Source organism: Eleutherodactylus coqui, chromosome 11 (assembly GCF_035609145.1).
Source record: "Eleutherodactylus coqui strain aEleCoq1 chromosome 11, aEleCoq1.hap1, whole genome shotgun sequence".
NCBI lineage: Eukaryota > Metazoa > Chordata > Amphibia > Anura > Eleutherodactylidae > Eleutherodactylus > Eleutherodactylus coqui.
The window spans coordinates 133015984-133037561 of NC_089847.1; the positions used below are offsets into that span (position 1 = coordinate 133015984).

The following is a 21578-nucleotide window of genomic DNA, read 5'->3' on the forward strand; positions in this document are numbered from 1 at the left end:
GTGTCTCATCATCTGTTGTAAACTACATCTCCCAGCATTTCCTGACAGCTGTTGGTCTATACTAATATCATGGATGTAATGCAACTCAATCCAAACTCTACATCCAGTCCCAACTCTCCTCCTCCCACCACCACATCTAATCACAGCCATCCCTCCTTTCTAGATTCAGCCACAACCATCCTCTTCATCCTCCTCTTTGCACCATTTACAACCAATCACAATCTTTGCTCCTCCAGCCAAATTCTACATCCAATCACAACCCTGCCTCCTGTTCGCGCCACATTGTACATCCAATCATAATCTTTACACCTCCCTCCACATTCAATCACAGCCCTCCCTCTTCCGCCTCCCAAATTCTACATCCAATCACAACCCTCCCTCCTCAGACTCCGCCCTCCAAATCCAATCACAGCCATCCCTTCTGCTTCCGCCACACTCTATATCCAACTAGTCTTCCCTGCTCATTTTCTGCACACTCTACAACCAATCAATACCTTCCCTCCTCACTCCACATCCAATCACAGCCCTCCCTTTTCCGGCAACTCTACATCCAATCACAACCACCTTCCTCCTCCATCTCCTGCCACACCCTACATCCAATGAAAACTCCCTCCACATCCATTCTCAAATATCCTTTGCATTGCATCTCCAATCACAACCCCCCACCCGCTACACTCCGTATCCAATCACAACCCCCCACCCGCTACACTCCGTATCCAATCACAACCCCCCACCCGCTACACTCCGTATCCAATCACAACCCCCCACCCGCTACACTCCGTATCCAATCACAACCCCCCACCCGCTACACTCCGTATCCAATCACAACCCCCCACCCGCTACACTCCGTATCCAATCACAACCCCCCACCCGCTACACTCCGTATCCAATCACAACCCCCCACCCGCTACACTCAGTATCCAATCACAACCCCCCACCCGCTACACTCAGTATCCAATCACAACCCCCCACCCGCTACACTCCGTATCCAATCACAACCTTCCCTCTCCTTGTAATAAAACACACAGGGAGGGACCTTTGTATCCATAAAATTTATTGTCCATTATAAATATTTAGAATTTGTTGCGTATTTACACCTGGATGTAAAATGTTCCGCCTTCTCTGCCGTTCCCTCCACCATTTTCAGCAGCTTCCTAAAAACCTTTAAAAATATTCCTAAATAAAAAGTCTACGTCCCGTGACCCGATCCACAAACTCACCCCATAAAAAAACAAAAGAAACAACCAAACAGCAGGCAAAGTTCTATCGTTTGCTACACGGTAGCAAAGGAATCAAGTAGTGTGAGGAGAACCTGTGCTGAGCGTCGCTGTGAAGCGCCCCCTGTTGGACAGGGCCCGTATTACAGGATTCAGTTGCATTAAGTTGAGATGTTCTTGTGAAAGTTTGTTATGCTCCACTTCTGTCCGCTGCACTTCTGGAGTACCAGCTGATACCCAAACTCATTGTCACTGTTTTCCTGCAGTTCCAGGCAGCGTTTCGATTTCTTGTTCTGTATTGATCCTCCCTGCAGGAAACAAAATGGGCACAATTGGGTTAACATGGCTTAACACATTAGAAGTAGGCAATAAGAAATGTGGGTTCCCAGGGGCCCAGACTCATGGATACACTGTCATAAGAACTGTTCTGTAAAGAAAACCAGTGCAGCTGCGATGTGGCCAGTGGAGAAGGGGGCTCCAGGTCTAGATGTCTCCATTTCTCTTCCTCGTGGGTGGTATCCATTACAAGGCCCCGCCCAGGAGCAACCTCCACAACTTTCTGAGGATAGTACAATCTTTTATAGACAGGTAGGGTGACTAAGAGCCCGGACCGGCTTCCCACAAATGGGATAGACATGAACATAAGAGGTAGAAGAAGGGGACCCTTCTTTGACTATAAGATACATTCTAGTCTGTAATGGTTTCCATCATTGAGGAGCTGCACAAGTTAACTGTCTATTGTATAGTACTGCCTGGAAACAATAGAAGAGATGCAGGAAGCTCAGATTGTTGCCTTGTTCTGTGAACACAAACCACCATTGCCCCTCCAAGCTATTGCTTCCCTACTCTGCCTGTGTCAGTCTTCACTGCAGTCCTGGCATTCTGATCATGAACAAAGACCTCTACATGAACAGAGGTATCACGATGTGTGAAGGGTTGTTGATTACATTGGTGCCGAGTATAGATATGGAATCTGGAAATGTAAGAGAATCTCTTAATATGCGGATTAGAGCAGCTAAAGTCTCCCCCACCCCACTCTCTCTTGGGGCACTGTAAGACAGAATATATGATTTCTGATCTCACCACTGGGCTCAATTACTTTGACGATTTGCATATGTAACTGGGACAACATATTGAGAACATATAAAGTATCAAGAAAAACAATTCTGGTCTAAGAGGCCCCAAAGAATGCAGCACTACTGACAGCAAACACTTAAAGACTTCAACGCACTGCGGCACCCCGGACTTATAGCACTGCTCATCATATAGTAATGCGTAACTTGGGCTTCCCGGCTCATGTATAGAATGCCAGGACTAACAGCCACTAGGAGAGAGCAGGATGATAGAGGATAGGTGGAGTTACTGTGTACATACATTAAATATCCTGTATTATACTCCAGAGCTGCACTCACTATTCTGCTGGTGGAGTCACTGTGTACATACATTACTTATCCTGTACTGCTCCTGAGTTACATCCTGTATTATACCCCAGAGCTGCACTCGCTATTCTGCTGGTGGAGTCACTGTGTATATACATTACTTATCCTGTACTGATCCTGAGTTACATCCTGTATTATACTCCAGAGCTGCACTCACTATTCTGCTGGTGGAGTCACTGTGTACATACATTACTTATCCTGTACTGATCCTGAGTTACATCCTGTATTATACTCCAGAGCTGCACTCACTATTCTGCTGCTGGAGTCACTGTGTACATACATTACTTATCCTGTACTGATCCTGAGTTACATCCTGTATTATACCCCAGAGCTGCACTCGCTATTCTGCTGGTGGAGTCACTGTGTACATACATTACTTATCCTGTACTGCTCCTGAGTTACACCCGATATTATACCTCAGAGCTGCACTCACTATTCAGCTGACAGACGATGTCCCCAAGGCCTCTACTGATTACTGTCCTCACCATCTACATCCCCATTGAATATAACAGTATGCAGGACTGCATTTCATGTTGGGCCCCCATTCGGTCCAGTGGAAGATAACCCAGCCCGCTGTTGTTGGGATCGATCACTCTGGGGTCACTGTAGATACGACCTTATAATATTATATATTCGAGTTAGTTTATAATTAAAGGGGACACGCATATTTTCTGTAATGCTTGGGAATGGGCCCCAAATAATCAGCATGACCCTGGTATATACAGTATATACAGACTGCAGATTACATATTATGTCACAGCGGATTATTCCTCCCTGCAGCTGCAGATAATTAATGAGGCGGCGCCGCTGGGTATAACGCTGGTGACAGACAAATGGCAATTATCAGCGACCCACAAGCGCCGCTATAAAGGGTTAACGCACATGCCCCTCTACAAAGTGTCCTACTGCCAACATCCAGAAGTTTCCATGCGCTCCCGCATCTATTATTCACGATTCTCGCTGTATAACGCGCTCGGACGTCCTGCGAAGCTTCGAATTAAAACAACAAATCTGTGAGCGCAAAACTCTGCAGAGAAATGCAGCGACTGATAAGGCATGACCGCGGGTCCCGTGTGACGCAGCGGCTCGCACCTCGTCCGGTCGAGGAGGCTGATGCTAGTAGATAAACATTTCATCGCGCCAATCTGCAACAACGTTTCCTTCCTTCTTATTGGGGTTCGAATACACGGAGCGGAAAATCCGTAGCGAAACCCGCATGGCGACCGCTTCAGAACCCGCGTCCCGCCTGCAGATTAGATCACTCTGTAGTTTTGTAACCCGTCTCCTCCTGACGGCCCTCCGAATGCTGCCAACCCAAACCAGAACCCTTCCCACAAGGAAGCAGCCCTCGCAAAACTCTGATGGCGGGAAAGTATGGATGGCGGGCGGCCCGCAGAACGCGGCGGGTTTATTTCATAAAAAGAGATCTTTAAAGAAAAACTATCTGGATTGGCGCAATTACTGCGATACGAAATTTATAAAGTTAGGTTACTTTTACTGAATGGTGAACGCTGCAAAACCAACCCCCTCCCCCTTCCTAAAAAGTGGTGGAATTTACCAAAGCGCAGGAAAAAGAAAACGGCATTTGTGCTGCATGTTTAACATTGTGGAACGCAAAAACAACGGCGGAGTTGATGTTTTTTCTCTCTGCCTTCGAAAAATGTTTTCCAACACATTATATGTACCCAAAAATGATGCCAACGAAAACGTGGGCGCGGCGCCAAAAAAACGAGCCCTCGTCCGACTGCGTCAGCAGAACAATAAAGTTCTAGATATGGAAAAGTGGAGCTGAAACTCCGGTCCTTAGAACCACAGCAGCCGCGTCACTAAGGGGTTAATAAGATACAGCAGGTCTATTCCTGAATGTAATATCTGACGGCCGCGCACCTTTCATAATAAGAGCAGATTCGCGTCCGTAATGAGCTCAGAACATCCGCCGCCGGCGCCGCTGACCGGACTTTAATTAAGGCAAGAAAGGTCAATGGATTCTTAATAGAGAACTTCTTACGAAGCCGAAATCCTCATTATCCCATCATCGCTTCACAGCCGCAACGCAAGCTGATTGACAACCAATAGAGCCGCCATCACAGCTCCCCGAGGGTTGTCACCCGTCGGCCCGGGCTCATGCCCGCCTGCCTCGTTATCCTCCTCCTCATTGCTTCATGACTGCAGAAGAAGCCAGATCTGCCGCTGCAGGCAAACCTGAGGGGGCCGGGAAGCTCTAATGCCTGCCAGCTTGGTTGGAACCAGAAGTCGGCAGGTTTACTCTCTGCACCTCCCGTGTTCTGTAATGGGGCAGCTACTGCAGTACCTACAACTGCCACTCTTAGCGGAGCGTCTCCTGTGCTGCACCAAAAGATCTCCAAATACACTATGCTGACAGAAGTATTGGCCCCCCAGCAGTCCTGTGCGGTCCGGTGATGTGTGAGCATTAGGTATAAAGGAGAGGATCACACAGGAGATCAGTACAGGAATACCAGAGGTCACCAGGTGTGGCACAGACAATGGGGTCTGGTGGGGGGATGTCAGCAGATGTAGAGCTGACAACGGGGTCTGGTGGGGGGGGGATGTCACCAGATGTAGAGCTGACAACGGGGTCTGGTGGGGGGGGGATGTCACCAGATGTAGAGCTGACAACGGGGTCTGGTGGGGGGATGTCACCAGGTGTAGAGCCGACTGCGGGGTCTGGTGGGGGGATGTCACCAGGTGTAGAGCCGACAGCGGGGTCTGGTGGGGGGGATGTCACCAGGTGTAGAGCTGACAGCGGGGTCTGGTGGGGGCATGTCACCAGATGTAGAGCCGACAACAGTGTCTGGTGGGGGGGGGGGGATGTCACCAAGTGTAGAGCCGACAGCGGGGTCTGGTGGGGGGGGATATCACCAGGTGTAGAGCTGACAGCGGGGTCTGGTGGGGAGAGGTCATTAACCAATCAGTACGGATATTACAGCTTCGGGACCTTCCCCTGTTGGCCATGTTATTGGAAGCCATCTGGTGTGTGCGGTGCCGCCACGTTCAGGGAGACCTTGTAAACTGTCAGAACGTGGATAACAAAACCCTGTAGGAGCTGTGAAGACATCACATACATAGTCTGCCCTCGCTCAGGTGGTCTCACAGGTGATTGGAACATCCGTTAGTACCAGAACCCTCCGTAGGGAACGGCATGTGAAGGGTTACCATGGACAAGCGGCTGCAAACAACATCACAGCAGTGAATGCACAGCGGCGCCGGCGATGGGGCTCGGAGCGACGGACTGTAAGTGAGTGGAAGCAAGTGTTGTGGACTGCTGAATCACAGGACACCATCTTCCGATCGGATGACCATACTTGGGTGTGGCGGTTGTCTGGAGAGCGGTTTCTACGTGATGCATCGTCCCAATAGCGAAGTTTGGAGGAGGTTCTGCAATGGTGGTGTATTTGGGGGATGGGGGTTCTGCTGGGAAGGACTACGGCCATTGGTTATAGTGAAGTTCATCCCCAACACCAATGGGTACAGAGACATCCGGACAATGTGGCATCACCTCCCCTAATATTCTGGTACAGCTCCGTGTCTCCACCAACATGACGATCACCATGTCATACGGCACGCAGTGTGGGGGAGCAGAACGTCTGCAGACTTCATTGGCCCAAAGACCGGACCTCAATCCCATCGAGCATCTTTGGGACGAAATAGAACGCCGTATCCATCCCCCCCATCACTATCTGAAGCTCCTCCAGGAATGGGGGCAAATCCCTCCACACATCTATGGTATTTGGTGGACAGCGGGCACGGAGGGTGACTGCTGTCGCTACTTCCCTGAAGTGATAGGTGGTGTTTTTAACAAAAAAAAAAAAAAAATGCCTGGCATTCACAGGAACATCCCACGCTGGCGAGCGCGATGTCAGGCCAAGTCTCACGGTATCGCACTCGCCAGTGTGAAATTAACCTCAGTGTCGGCAATATGTAGCTACATGAACCCAGCAGGGCCACAAATCTCTGTCCTGCTGCTTTGTTACAATGTATCAGCGCAGGTAACATATCAGGGCGGAGTCCAGGCGGCTTAGGTTAGCTCTACTGGATACATTATATCAACCCCTCAGCTGTGTCAGCAGGTTTTCAGCTTTTGGGTGTAACCAAGGTTGTTGACAACAAGCAGTGATCTTGAAAATGGCAAGTAGTTGAAAGAAAAAGTTAAATTACAAAAGTGTTAATATTTTCCTTATGCCATAAGTCTGGGCTGGCCCTTTAAGAACCCGTACAGCGCGGCGGATCGGCCAACGAGAGGGGATGTGTGAGAGATTATATATATATATATATTCCATAATCTGCCATGTTGCCGTGCACCGCAGTGTTTATCGCGCTCCTGCCTGTTGGCCGGGGACGGCGCAGCTTCAGTGCAGATAATAAGCGCGTTTAATTGACGGGTTGATGTAATTGTATACAACATAAAGCCCCAAATCTGACAAGGCCCCTCCCCCTTCCGCTGATTCCCTCGCGCCGCTCATACGTATTTTCTATCTAGAAATCTCGTCTTCTAAGTGCAAAATCATTCAGTCGAAGTAGAAAATGACAGCAGATAACGAGGCGCCAAGTGGTTTGTGGCTTCACAGCTGAAAGCCGATCGCTTCCCCGAACGCGGTCAGAAGAAAAGGGAAAAAAAAGCCACAGTTTCTTTCTGCTGCTCGTCCTCCTCAGCTGCTTCTTGTGATGCGCTGACCTCCCACAAGCACGCGGCCCGACCGCAGCGCCAGATGAGCCCAGATCTGGCAATTTGTCACTTTCAATATCTCCAGTCAGACGACAATCCGCCAAGTAGTCAGGCTGATGCGTCGCGGGGAGATTTGTCCGCTTCTATTTTCAGGAGTCGGGAAATGGCTTCCTGCATGTGACAAGCTGTGAAATATAGAAGAGTATTCGGAGAGATGACCTGAAACCGCCGGCGCAGAGCGCGCCCGCCGCTGCCGCCGCTCAATAATAGCCCAGGTATCAGGATATTGCATCTGTGAGGTCAGATAATACATTCAGTCATCAGGCAGAAAATGTGAAACTCAGAGAGCGGCGAGAAACCAGCGGATGATCAACCGGCGCTGATGGATGGTTAATACAGCCTACAGAATATAGGAAGTCACGGTACATACATTACTTATCCTGTATCATACTCCAGAGCTGCACTCACTATTCTGCTGGTGGTGGAGTCACTCTGTACATACATTACTTATCCTGTACTGATCCTGAGTTACATCCTGTATTATCCTCCAGAGCTGCACTCACTATTCTGCTTGTGGGGTCACTGTGTACATACATTACTTATCCTGTACTGATCCTGAGTGACATCCTGTATTATCCTCCAGAGCTGCACTCACTATTCTGCTGGTGGAGTCACTGTGTACATACATTACTTATCCTGTACGGATCCTGAGTTACATCCTGTATTATACCCCAGAGCTGCACTCACTATTCTGCTGGTGGAGTCACTCTGTACATACATTACTTATCCTGTACTGATCCTGAGTGACATCCTGTATTATCCTCCAGAGCTGCACTCACTATTCTGCTGGTGGAGTCACTGTGTACATACATTACTTATCCTGTACGGATCCTGAGTTACATCCTGTATTATACCCCAGAGCTGCACTCACTATTCTGCTGGTGGAGTCACTCTGTACATACATTACTTATCCTGTACTGATCCTGAGTGACATCCTGTATTATACTCCAGAGCTGCACTCAGTATTCTGCTGGTGTAGTCACTGTGTACATACATTACTTATTCTGTACTGACCCCGAGTTACATCCTGTATGATACTTCAGAGCTGCACTCACTATTATCCTGTACTGACCCCGAGTTACATCCTGTATTATACCCCAGAGCTGCAGTCACTATTCTGCTGGTGGAGTCACTGTGTACATACATTACTTATCCTGTACTGACCCCGAGTTACATCCTGTATGATACTTCAGAGCTGCACTCACTATTATCCTGTACTGACCCCGAGTTACATCCTGTATTATACCCCAGAGCTGTACTCACTATTCTGCTGCTGGAGTCACTGTGTACATACATTATTTATCCTGTACTGACCCCGAGTTACATCCTGTATTATACCCCAGAGCTGCACTCACTATTCTGCTGGTGGAGTCACTGTGTACATACATTACTTATCCTGTACTGACCCCGAGTTACATCCTGTATGATACTTCAGAGCTGCACTCACTATTATCCTGTACTGACTCAGCAATATACGGAGGACGATTACCTGATTAAATTGCCAGTAAAGCTTCATCCTCTTGGCTTTGGCGTAGTTGCATTCGATCAGTCGCGGCCGGCTGTTCACGTCCACCAAGCAGCGGTTGTCATCGTCATCTATGGTCGGGCTCAAGACCCCAACGTGAAGCTGCTGGGAGCTCGTGTAGTAAACGGTCTGCAGATGGGAGAAGACAGGATCTCAGCTTTATAGCGTTTCGGTTCCAATACTAGAAACGTTCTGCAACTTTCTAACAGGCTTTCTGGATCAATTCTTCATCATTTTCAATATCTCTGCTTGCTGTTAGTAAATCAGACAAGTCACATTTGCATCCAGAGAAAGTGCGCTCTGGCTTTCTCCAGCTCACAAATCTCTCCCATCCTGACAGTTTGTTACAATGTATCAGTGTGGAGTCCAGGTGATTGGATACAATTGGAGTCTTAGTATTAAAGAGGCTTTCCAGGAAAACACCAATGATAACCTCAGGATAGGTGATCGATAGCTGATCGGCTCGGCGCCCCGGCCAATCCACTAATCCGGCACCCACTGTCAGTGTAGTGATATACAGCAGATGGAGCAGACTGGCGCTACTCCGACCCCAGTGTAGTGGCCGGCGCTTGTAACTGCAGGCTGGGGTCTCATTAAGGAAGTTGTACACAATTGGAAGTTATCTCTTATCTACAGCATATCCACAGGATAGGGGATAACTTGCGGATCGGTGGGGGTCTCACTCCTAAGAATGGGGGTCCTGTGTCCCCCATCCTCATCCTCATCACTGTGGTCTTACTGCAGCCTCTGCAATGAGGAGGAGACTGAATGGAGCACTAGCACCCCCTTCACTCTCAGTGGGAGTGCCAAGATCCTTGAGCGGCACCCATTCAGGTGTTCTTCTCAGTCTCATTAAAATGAATGGAGTGCTGACCATGAATGCTCAACCAGAGAAGCGACCCCCGCAGTGATAGTCAGAGCGGGACATGGGCGCCCCATTCTGGAGATCGGCAGGGGTCTCAGCAGTGAGACCTCCACCGCTCTGCAAGTTGTCCCCTATTCTGTGGATATGTTGTGGATAGGAAATAACTTGCAGTTGTGGTACACACCCTTTAAAAATCAAATCAATGGGATCTGTGCCTGCAGTTACATGCGCCAGCCACTACACCAAGGTCGGAGCAGCATCTGCTCCAACTCTTGTGTATTGCGAGACCCCAGCCGATCAGCTATTGATGACCTATCCCGAGGATCAGTCTTCAATAGAGCTCTCCCTTTTAAGCCTCCTATAGTTTTAGATCCTGGATGTAAAGGAGACTATTTCCATTCACTGACAGCAAGCAAAGATATTGAAACCGTTGAGAAATTGAGACACAAAGATGAGAGAGTTGCTGAGTATTTCATTACGTAATGATGAGGCTTCATTTGCATACAATTATACCACCCCTTGTGAGTCGGGGACTTTCTTTCCTGCCTCCCGGAACGTTCTAGATCATGCTGCTCTCCGGTTTTCCGCTCACATCTTCTCTGATGTAAGTGATCTAATGATGCTGAGCACCTGCATTACTCATATGTATTCGGTAGCGGATGTCAGGCTCGCCACGTAACGCAGCGCCGGCCCATCAACACTGGAACCGATGGAATACAATTTCCGAACAGTCACCTTTGATTCGCAGGGCTCATTAGGCAGAAGTCGGCGGAGAGTCTGCATCGCGAATATTAACGATCCTGCTACAAGTTTGGTTATTGTTGTTATTAAAACTGCGCCGAGCCGTGATGTGTACAAAAAATGGAGTCTGATTACGGCGTTCCATCACTGTCGGAGGTTCTTAAAGGAGCCACGCACACTTTGATGCTCAGACACTTAGATGGCTCGTTACATATTCTCTGTGATTTCGGTCAGGGACTTGCTTAGTGCAGCACCTTCCCCGGCGCCCAGCTGATCCTGGAGATGAATGTCCTCGCATCTCAGCCGTGTGACCCAATTAAAGCGACATTTTTCTAGCACAGCTCTCCGAATTTATTGAGCGAGGTTCTTGTGAACAGCGGGGGCCCTCCAGGCCGGCCCAGCCGTGGCCCATCCGCACAAGAACTCCGAGCGAGCAGAGGAATTAGGGAAGCTGCAGCGTGCTCATTACTTGGAAGGGTTTTCACGCTGTAAGTCGCGCTTCGCACATTTAACCTTTTGCGTTGTGCAGCCAAATCAGGAGCGTTGGACTCGGCAGCGCAGATCACATGAGCAGCGTTCGCCAATCACAGAGAAGGTATAATTCATTGGTAGTCAATAACTCAGAGTACACTGCTGGGGTTACGGCTCCCACACACTCGCGTTTTTTTAAACGCGAATGCCAATGGGACTTTCTAAGGTTAACGCATTGCACCAAAAAAACGCATCGCAAGTTTGTGCATTGCAATTTATCATTGGAAAGTCCCATTGACATTCACGGTAAAAAAAAACAAGTGTGTGAGAGCCCTTAACCCTTTCCAATCCACTGCCTGACGTCTTCCTACATTCTGATTGAAGCTTGTACAGCTCCAATATCAGAAGACGTCAGACAGGGTATTCTTACCGTCTGTTGCCAGACACTCTGCTGTTGGAGGCTCTCTGGTGCGCACACACCGGCTTTAGCCAGCAGATGGCACCGTTGTATAACAGCAAAAAGAGAAAGTCTTTTAGGAAACCCTGAATCCAAAATAAGATTGGAAAGGGTTAAAGTAGTCAGAAGATGGCAGCAGCTATCTTGGCTGCCTGAAAATGGGACCAGAAGCGGTGCCGCAGGGACATGGAGGGGAAGACTGAGTGCAGGTAATATATCTCTCCAGTCCTGGGACAGAATTTAAAGGGGTATTCCAAGGCATTTTTAATAGAGATGAGCGAACGTACTCGGATAAGCACTACTCGTCCGAGTAATGTGCTTTATCCGAGTATCTCTCCGCTCGTCCTGAAAGATTCGGGGCGCTCCGCTGCTGACAGGTGAGTCGCAGCGGGGAGCGGGGCAGAGCGGGCGGGAGAGAAGGAGAGAAAGATCTCCCCTCCGTTCCTCCCCGCTCTCCCCTGCAGCTCCCCGCTCCGCAGTGCGTCCCGAATCTTTCAGGACGAGCGGAGAGATACTCGGATAAAGCACATTACTCGGACGAGTAGTGCTTATCCGAGTACGTTCGCTCATCTCTAATTCTTAACTTTTGCTATTGATGACCAACGGGGACCCGCCGCTTGGATCCTCGATCAGCTGATTCCCGGTTCCGCAGTCACAATAGCCAATAGAGAAAAAGCAGATAGTGCCAACGATAGTGGAACCATCTGATCTGCGGGATCCGAGTGATGGTCTCTGCCAATTATCTGTTGACCTGTGGGTCATTAATAGCAAAAAGTTAAAAATGTCGCAGAAAACCCCTTTAATGCGCTTTTACTTCCCTATTGGAATCGAACAGCGAAGGAAAAACTGCGACAAAGTGACAAGTTGTGTATTCAAAAATCTGCATGGAAAATCAGCCAAGGAGGCGGAAGAGGCTTGTGAGGAGAGATCCCTCCTTGGGAGAAAACGGTCCCAAAGACGGAGGGGGTGGGGGGGAGGGGAGGGTGGTGGTGGGGGGGGGGGGGAGACTGCGTTACATGCCGTTATCCTTTTCTTGCTCCCGCCGTGGATCCACCTGTTCCTGGGGCCGCTCTTCATTCCTCCAGTATGGCCGTGGGGCTCCCATCACTGCACAGCGGTAGTCAGACGCCACTGGTAATGATGTCATAGACTATCCATGCACCACCAGAAATCAGTATGCATGGAGTAGTCTAAGAATGGCGGCGGCCTTGATGGACATACAGTGTGGGGTCCCAGGAACAGGCAGGAAAAGGATGGCACCAGGTAATGACTTCCCCTCCTCCGGACCACGGCTAGATTTTATCCCAGGACCAGAAGGTCGCTTTAACCTCTTCCCACCCCCGGATGTAAATGTACGTCCCGGGTGGGAGGTAGTTCCCATGAATACATTTACATCCCATGGATGGTGCGGGATCAGAAGCTGAGCCTGTGCCATCTGCAGCGGGAGTCGGCTGTGCTACAACTGCGGGGATCGGTGAGAAAACCGATCCTGGATGTTAACCGCTTACATGCTGCATCAATGTTGAGGGGTCACACAAGGAGGGTGCTCCCTCTAACATCATCGGCCCTTTGACCTGTAATTGTGGACGGCCGATGAGTTGCTACAGCAACACAACGGCAGAGAATGGCAAATCTGCAGCATTTCCATCAGCTGTAAAGTTGTAAGGTGCCTCTGTGTGTGAGCTGCGTGGCCCCTGCGGACAGACGTGCACAGGATAAGACAGCGTTGCGGCTCCATAATGTTTTCATCCCTTTCCACTGCGGTCGGTAGAGATTCTGCACTCCTGCCATAAAGCTGCATAGAGCCATGTTGGCACGGGATGGGGATAACTTGCCGATCGTTGGGGCTCTGACTGCTGGGACCCCCACCGATTCAGAGAACTGCGGGAGGGGGAATCATCTGCTATAGGTGTCTGTGCCATACAAATCCCAATATGTATAGGCGATGATGTGAAACCATTTACAGGAGTAGCTTCACTTCTACATGGGCACGGCCCCCATTGTAAATACACCCCTATCAGTAATGGAGCCCCCCTTATAAATATACCACAAGAAGGACCCTGCCGGATCAGCAGCAAAACACCAGATGTATTTTCACAACACTTGTCGCAGTACCGCTTTTCACCACTTCGCCAATGGTGAACATTTCCCATAGGAACCAATGCAATAGCGCCACTAATGTCAAATGAGCTGCTGAAACATACAATATTTTTGGAAGGGGGGTTCATCTAGTCACAGGAGACGCCTTGTTTTAATCAGGAAGAACAACTTTACAGCACTGTTTTTTTCTAGGTGACACAACACTTCCCCTTTAAGAAGCAGAGCTTCTCTCCTCTGCAGTGGATACTATGTGAGGATATTTTAAGCCGTCCTTGGGTAGGCAAATTCCAATTAAAGTGTCAGTCTGATGTATGAACCTGATCGGCGTCACTCCTGTGGATTTACAATGTCGCAGGAAGGTTTCCGATACAGAACCGGCGTTGGATTTTACCCCCTGATGACTGTGGTTGAAAGGCGTCAAATCCCTGATTGTTCTCGGATTGACTTTTAGCTCTGTATGACTAATCCATAAGAATGAGCCGCCGCGGCTACCTTCATTATGCTGCAATTATTCAGTTACTTCCATCCTGCGTGCTCCTGGCCGTGAATGGGGTCTCCGCGGGGGCCGGGGTCGCGCTCCAGCTCCTGGTTAAATGTTCATCAACCTTCATATTCCAACTATTGTTTAGATTCCTTCACGCCGCCGCTGTACGTACGGAAGCGGGAGACTCCTAACAAACCAAAGGGGAGATGGATCTCCTTCCCTGTGCTGTACGCTCTCTGCACAGGTTACAAGGGACGCTAGAATTAATGATGCTAAATTAGAAGCGCCTGAATGCAAGCGGCGAATCAGTCAGCGAGGAATTGTAGGAAGAGAAAGGTGTCTGTTTCTCTTACACAATGGCGCTGGAGCTGGTCGTCTGCCGTTATACGGCGAGTTATGCGTGCGGACGCGTTAGCTGGAGCTCCGGAGTTCTATCCTGCTGCTCCTCACTGTGCAGCTCCTGTTGGTCAGAACGATTCCTGACATCCTCCTCCGACCCCTTTCAGTGACACATGCCAATCAACGGGGTTTAGGCTGTTCGCATTATGGACTGATAACACGTCCGTGTGAACGAACGCTCAGAGTACATTCTGGCGGGTGATTGTTATGTGCGAGTTCCGTCCAATCGCGATATGGGCGTTACTTGCACGCATAAACGACCCCTTAACGTTATGTGTTCTTTTCAAGTGTGATTTTTCTCTCTCAGCGCTGCGAGGGGAGGATCGCAGCCGATCCTACTTCCTTCCGATGGCTTTGCGCTTGCGCGTTCGTGCGAGTACAATGCGATTTGTTTCTCCCTCTATAGGGAATAATGGGTGTGAAAATTGCGCTGCGAGGGTGATGTCGTACTCGCCGTGTAAACCTGCCCTAAATCTGTGTGTTCACGAGTGATGGGCCGAGACTGAAGACTCGCAGCACATCTTGTTTTCTGGCGGTTGTATTAGAATCGCTCATTCTTCTCTATGGGAGCCGAAATAGCTGCATCACACTCACATGTAGCGAGAAAAGGGCGCCGTTTACGTATGTGATATTGGTCCGAGTATCGCACTCGCCGAGCGAACACACACTTGTCCTATAACTGATCATCTGAACAGAACCGTCTCGAAATGTGTCATCTTCCTTATCACGCTACCCCAATGTAAACGTCTCTGGGTTCTGCTCCGTTCCTCTGGCGCTTTGGGTTTCTGCATTTACACGCTGTTAAGTAGGACTTTCTGGAAAGGCAGCTGCTAAGGGCCCCAGGAAAGCAGGGGCCGGCTCATATCCTCCCCGGGGGCAGTGTGTCCCGCTTGCTCTTTACACACCCCGAGCAGGGAAATGCTGCCCCCGCAGGACATCCAGGCTGGTGGGATGACCACACCATTATAGACTGTGGTACCTGTGGGGTGAGTCCGTGGCACATGTACAGGATGGGGATGTTGTCAGTGTCCGGCCCCTGGTCCAGGCACAGATCCGTCTTCAGGGAGTTCTGCAGCTGAAAGACAAAACCATTATAAAAAATGACATACAGAGTAGTCACCGACCGCGGTCTCCGACTGATCCCTCCAGGACAGCCAACATATCCCACAGCACTGCACAGAGCTGAGGGCTTGTTACAATGCAACAGTGTAGGTAGTACTTGGGGCTCATTCACATGGGTGTAAATGCTGCGTATTTCATGGACTGAAATGGCATACACCCGTGTGACTGAGCCCCATCAGCCTGCATTGTGTACATTCAGCTGCGAGCACAGGACGAAAAAATGCAGAGAATATAGCAGAATTTTATACGCGACGCTCCAGAAAACCCTGAAAATGGAGGAAGCTGCTCGCTGCTGTCGCACGGTTTGCCTGATACCTTGTTTACATGACGGCATCAGTGGTGAAATATACGCTAACTGTCCTGTTCGTTCCACTGGGAACCGCCCTGAAGTCTACAATCCTGTGTGATGGAAGAAAAAGAGACCATGAACAAGGCTGAGATCAGCCGCCGGCTACTCTGGTTTTCTATTTAAATTCGCAATTGCCTTTTCCTCGTGACATCCAGCCCCGTAAGGACGCGCTCACATCTGGCGGACAGCTTGCTGCAAATTACACAGCATTTCTGTATTTAAAAAAACGCGTCAAAATTCAAGCACGGATCTGCGGCAAAAAGATGCTTTTCTTAGAGGTGGCATTTACGTGGAAAACTCCTCTGCGAATTCTGCTGCGCGGATGTTTAGCCACGCCGTAGATTCTACCTCTAAAATACGCCAGGCCGTGTATTTCTGCCGCGGATCCTGCCGATGTCGCCTTTGTCTTAAGACGCAATTTGTTACCTTCTTTTTGACTATGTGGATTTGAAATCTACGGTGTGAAAATCGGCATGACGGAGACAGCGATGCTGCGCCGCACTCACAGAGCCGGACGCAGGAACCGGGTCATTGCGGCGACCGGCTGCCATTAGCCAATTGGATACATAATGCCGCGTAAAAAAGCCGTCAAAACCGCCATGTGTCCGCGCGGCCACCAACTAGTGCAGAACATTCATGTATTTCTCCACCGCGTACATAGAAGCGATCGGCCTAGGCTGGGGCTGCTCTGCACAATCATCACCAGGGTCATGTAGGCGGTCGGACTGCAGGGGCCGCCGCTGCCACCGCCGCCACCGCCGCCGTAGTCTTTCACATTAGGATAAAATGACATATTAATCAAAGACAAAGTGGACTGAGAAATTGGATCTGCTCCTCCGAGCCGGAAGAGATATTTATTGTCCCGTCTGATTAACAAACGCCGTGTGACTCTAATGTGAAACATGATTGCCGCGCCAGACTCGGAGACGGAGGTTTAGCGGTGGCCGCCGCCCGGGGGTGACATTATAACCTTGTGGATCAGACACGGCGGGGTGTGCGCAGCGGTCGCCCTCCTCACCTCTTATTCTGTATTCACACGGAGTTCCATCAGCCGACTCCGCGCCATTTTTACATTCCATTAAACTCAGCGGGAATACAGGATGCATCCCAGAAGAATCCCAAATACGTTTCCGCCGGCGCAGCGACACGCGGATTTGCCCCATTGAATGAAGCCGAGCGCTCGCTCACATACAGATCTGCGGCAGAGGCTCGTCCTCGGGTTTTTGTGGTCGACGAAAAAAAAAAAAAAAAACTGCGTGAACGCGACTTAAAGCTCCTGATGCTTATTTTTCTCATGGAAACTGAGTCAAAGTCTGCGCCATTTTAGTATTCAATAGAGCGAGATGGAAATCTACAGCGCCGGATTTCTAAAACAGAATCGAGGGGTCAATTCCTGACACGGAAATCTCGTCGGGCGCCGCGCGTTTTTCCCGCTGAATGGCGCTAAATCTGAAGCACAGATTAACCCCTTAACGACCGCCTGTACGTCTCCTGATGCAAATCGCCTTTTTGCGGCCAGGCACTTGCTCAACAGCAGGGACCATAGAAACCTCCGGTCCCACTGTTTAACCCTTTATTTGCTGCGGTCAATGTGACCATGGCATGTAAATGGCTGACAGAGGGAGGGGGTCCCGATGGGTTGCTATGGCACCTAGCGGCTTGAATATGGCTTCTAGATATGCCAGGAGGAGGCTCAGCCTCTGGATTGCAGGGTGATCGTAGGCTAATGCTTAAATCCGGCATGTCTGGAGCGGTGAGATAATGGGACCTTAAGCAACAAGTAAGTAGCCAGCAGATGTGAAGACGTTCAGTCTGAAGATGATGGCAAACTGCTGGAGCCGTAGCTATAACGGGCAAGATCTAACCAGTGAGCCTCATGGTTCATGAATAGAATACATGAACTACAGTGAAGACTGACACACAAGCAGTGAAGTAGTACAGAAAGAACTGGGAGAGGGGAAGGAGGGGGGAAGCATCTCCACCCCAACAGTGCAAGTTTCTAGGCCCTTCAGGGTCCAGAAAGCTGTAACATCCCAACCGGCTTTGTTCTGGTGCCGCAGGTGACTCCCGTGTCGCAGTCGGCGGTCGCCTCCCTGTAATCCGGAGCGCCGGGTTGTGCAAAGTTCACGACTTTAAAATATTGTGGTGTAAAAATAGAAGTGAGGCCCGCGCCGCGGCGAGGATTACAGCGCGCCGATTAGAAATAAACCTGCTGGTAGGAATATGAGGGATCTGGCTCTGTGCCAAGCGGTTCGCGTCCTCTGCCTTTAAGGGTTGGGTCATTTAACCCCTTAAGGACCAGACTTTTTTTTTTTACCCCGGCCTTCCAAGTGCCATGACTTCTTAATATCCGTAGGAGGGCTTGTTTTTTGCAGGACAAGCTGTAGATTTTAACGCGCTGCAAGATTTTAAAAAAAAACGCAGTTTTTCCACAGATTATAAAGGGGGAGAAATTGTTAAAAAAAAAAAAAGCCATTGCACCATTTTCGGTGGGTTTAGTTTTTGCAGCGTTCACAGTGCAGTAAAAACGACTTGTGAACTTCGCTCTCCGGGCGCCGCGATTCCGGCGATGACAAGTTTATATATTTTATTTTAATGTTTTTCTATTTTTAAAGGGTAAATACAACTTTTTCTCACATCGCTTTCAGTCGCCGCATTCTGAGAGCAGCAACTTTTTTGGGGAAACATACATCTTTTTTAATTGCTTAGTTTATTTTTAATGGAAGAGGGTTTTTTTGAGCTTTTAATAATAATAGTTTTTTTTACTGTTATAAACTTCCCATTCCCCCCCCCCCCCCCATCATTCAGTCCTCACAGGGGGCTTGAACCGGCGACTATCAGATCACTCGCACTATATATTAGAATACTCAGTAATGACTTTTCATGTTGCCTCGGGCTGGGCTTGTTGGCATCATGCTTCGCTGTCCTGAGAGCCTTCAGTAGGTAACGGATCGCTACAGTTAATGGTTTAGCTGATCGTGGCAGTGAAGTAGTCGATGGGAGGGGGATTCCTTCCTGCACCCCATCTGCACCCACCGATTGGGGGTTTAGATGCATTCTGCAGTCCTGAAGTGGTTAAAAGCAATGTTCAGTCATGTGACCAACACGATACAGTAACGTCCACAATGTGACAAACAATAAACACTACTGGGGTCATGTGACTGTCCTTAAAGGGGAATTACACCTTATTTCTGGTCATAGGGCTATGCGACAGAACCTGCCCTTGCCTACTAATAGCGGAGAATCTGTTACTACTGCATCTACTCTACACCAAATCTATAATCAGCAGCCGACTGTAGCAAACCCTCAGCTCTGCTAAGTATTAGGTCTGCACAGGTTTTCAGTCCGTGTAAACAAGAATCTTCCTACTCCCTGACAGCAAGCAGAGATCTAGAGAAACGCGCAGTATTTTAGTCAATGTGAAAAGTTCTGCAACTTTCTAAGTTTTAGGTCCAGAAGACCGGACGCCGGCCCTTTAAACCTTCCAGAAATAACTACATATGCAGGAGACGGATACGATCAGCCCAGAAGCTGCGCGGTCGGACGCCACTCACCACGCCGTAGGCGACATTGTCAGAGTAGGTTCTCATTTCTGGATACACTGTGACGAGATACCACCGGAAGGTCTTACACTGCAGCCGCTTCCTCAGGGCTTTCCTCTCCGAAATGTCACCTATGTCAATGCCGGGGTCCTGCAGGAGAGAGCAGAGAAACGAGTGCGTCAGTCGCTCGCGGCTGCCATGATTATGGGAGAGAAGGTGATTGGATGTGACCGGCGCTGTGATGACCGCAACATCAGCAAAGGGCGAAGATTAAGAAGTGATACATCGTTATTAACGGGCATCGCGGTCACGGGGGGGGGGGGGGGGGGGGGCAGAACAGCCTCGCTGATAAAAACCTGCCACTAGATTTATTTTGTTTTAATCCCTCGTCTTTTTTGCCCGCACTGCGGCGAAACGGAACCGTGTATGAAACCGCGAGAATCTAGTCTTCTCATATTGTTGCATTACCGTGATATGGCTCCTACAGAAGCAGGACGCCGCAGTCGCCATATATGGCGCCCGGCCCAATGAACGTTGCAGCATCCACACGTGACCGTGAGACGCGCTGGCGCCCGTTCTACTCGCCGCTGGATGGTTCGGTTTATCTCCTCAGTGGCGCGATATGCTAATGTCCTCATTACATGCACATTCGTTATTGCCTATACTCAGCGCAAAATTCTTAAAAGCACCCAGTAGCCTTGAGTCCCCATTTAAACGCCTGCTTTCCTCATACGGGTTTTGTGCGTTGCAAGACGCATGAAAATAGAACCCTTTACTTTAAATGGGCCTTTTTGTCTCGCGGTGAAGCTGTGGGGCGGACATACTGCTGCGGCTCTTCTTCTTCTGCGGTCCGGCTGCACTCTAATCCATCATTTCCTATGTGCGAGTTAAAAAAATCGTGATCACGCGAGTTTCACTCAAATGTGATTATATTATTGAAACAACCAAAATCGCGGGTTTAAGGGCTCGTTCACACGGTCGTATTTAGTTTTGGTCCGTGAATACACTGTGCGTGTATTTTGGCCCCTATGGGGTTTTTTTTTTTTGCGCATGTAGTTTCGTATTTACGTGTAAACGTCCCATTGCCTTCAATTGGCTACTTCTGTCCGTAATAATAACCAAAATGGGCCGTACGGCGTTATTTTTCACGCTCACAGGTCTGAATACCGCAATGCAAATCAATGGGGATTCAGCGCTTCGTATTAAGCGAGTAAAAAATAAACACGGAATACGGAGCATATTTACGCCAATCTGGATGAGCCCCAAGATTAAATATTGGTTGGAGTTTCTCGGACAGATATCGCTCGGCCCCGTATGAATACGGCCAAGGAGAAGGAAATGGGGGTCCGCAGACAAGTGCCGGGATCTTCAATGTGTTGGGTGAACCTGGTGGTGGTGAGGTCCTCTTTGCGCCCCCCGATCCTACTTGGGGTCAAGCAATGAGTACTGGAGGACAACACTTCCTGTCGGGGCATCAGATGCTGCTGCATGAATGGATAAATGACGCGTTTCGAGCCCGGACGGAGCGTTCTCAGCTCAGCTTTCAGATGTGTTGACAGTCTCTATACAAAGACTCTTCCCTTCGGAGATCACTGGATTTGAACCCCAGCACTGATCTCGTTACTGTGCCCGCTGTGCCAGCCTCCTGTTCTCTTCCTCTAGACGCTGACTGCTCAGACATCTCCGGCCATCATACATTTATACGAGGTCGGAGTCCCCGAGGGGATGTTTTCACGCAGCGGACATTTCTGAGAATGAAAACCAGCTCCATTCATCTAGACTATGGATCTTTCGGCGGTAGGCACAGCCAATAAATGGGACAGTAATAAGAGTTACTGCCACGTGTGAACTTACCGGTAAGGTCCTGAGGACATTGGTGTTTGGGGGGTTCTGTTCTGGGGGTTGGGATTAGGATGAAGATCTACCATTGTCACCCACCCGCCTCTTCCTTGGTTGGTCAGAGGACAATCCACCGTTACCAAACAATAACACAAACCTATTATCTCATAATCGCTCTATGAACGAAGGTCGGGACATGTGGGCCGAAGATCCAGTCTGTGCTGTTATCTTGTGGTCAATGAGAAAAAGAACCCAAACTGATCCTGATTCTCCTTCGCAATGGA

At 49.4% G+C, this 21578-nt stretch overlaps 1 protein-coding gene across 1 annotated transcript in view; it reads right to left on the bottom strand.

Annotated features, from left to right (window-relative positions):
- Nucleotides 1-1037: 1037 nt before the first annotated feature.
- The window catches only part of GALNT18 (polypeptide N-acetylgalactosaminyltransferase 18), a 182882-nt gene continuing 162341 nt past the window's right edge, over nucleotides 1038-21578 (bottom strand). Inside the window, exons 8-11 of the mRNA XM_066583549.1 lie at nucleotides 19468-19605; nucleotides 15422-15517; nucleotides 8890-9054; nucleotides 1038-1525 (exon numbers count right to left, since the gene is read on the bottom strand). Of these exons, the coding sequence (XP_066439646.1) occupies nucleotides 1379-1525; nucleotides 8890-9054; nucleotides 15422-15517; nucleotides 19468-19605 (546 nt within the window). The 3' untranslated portion in view covers nucleotides 1038-1378. The remainder of the gene's footprint in view (nucleotides 1526-8889; nucleotides 9055-15421; nucleotides 15518-19467; nucleotides 19606-21578) is intronic.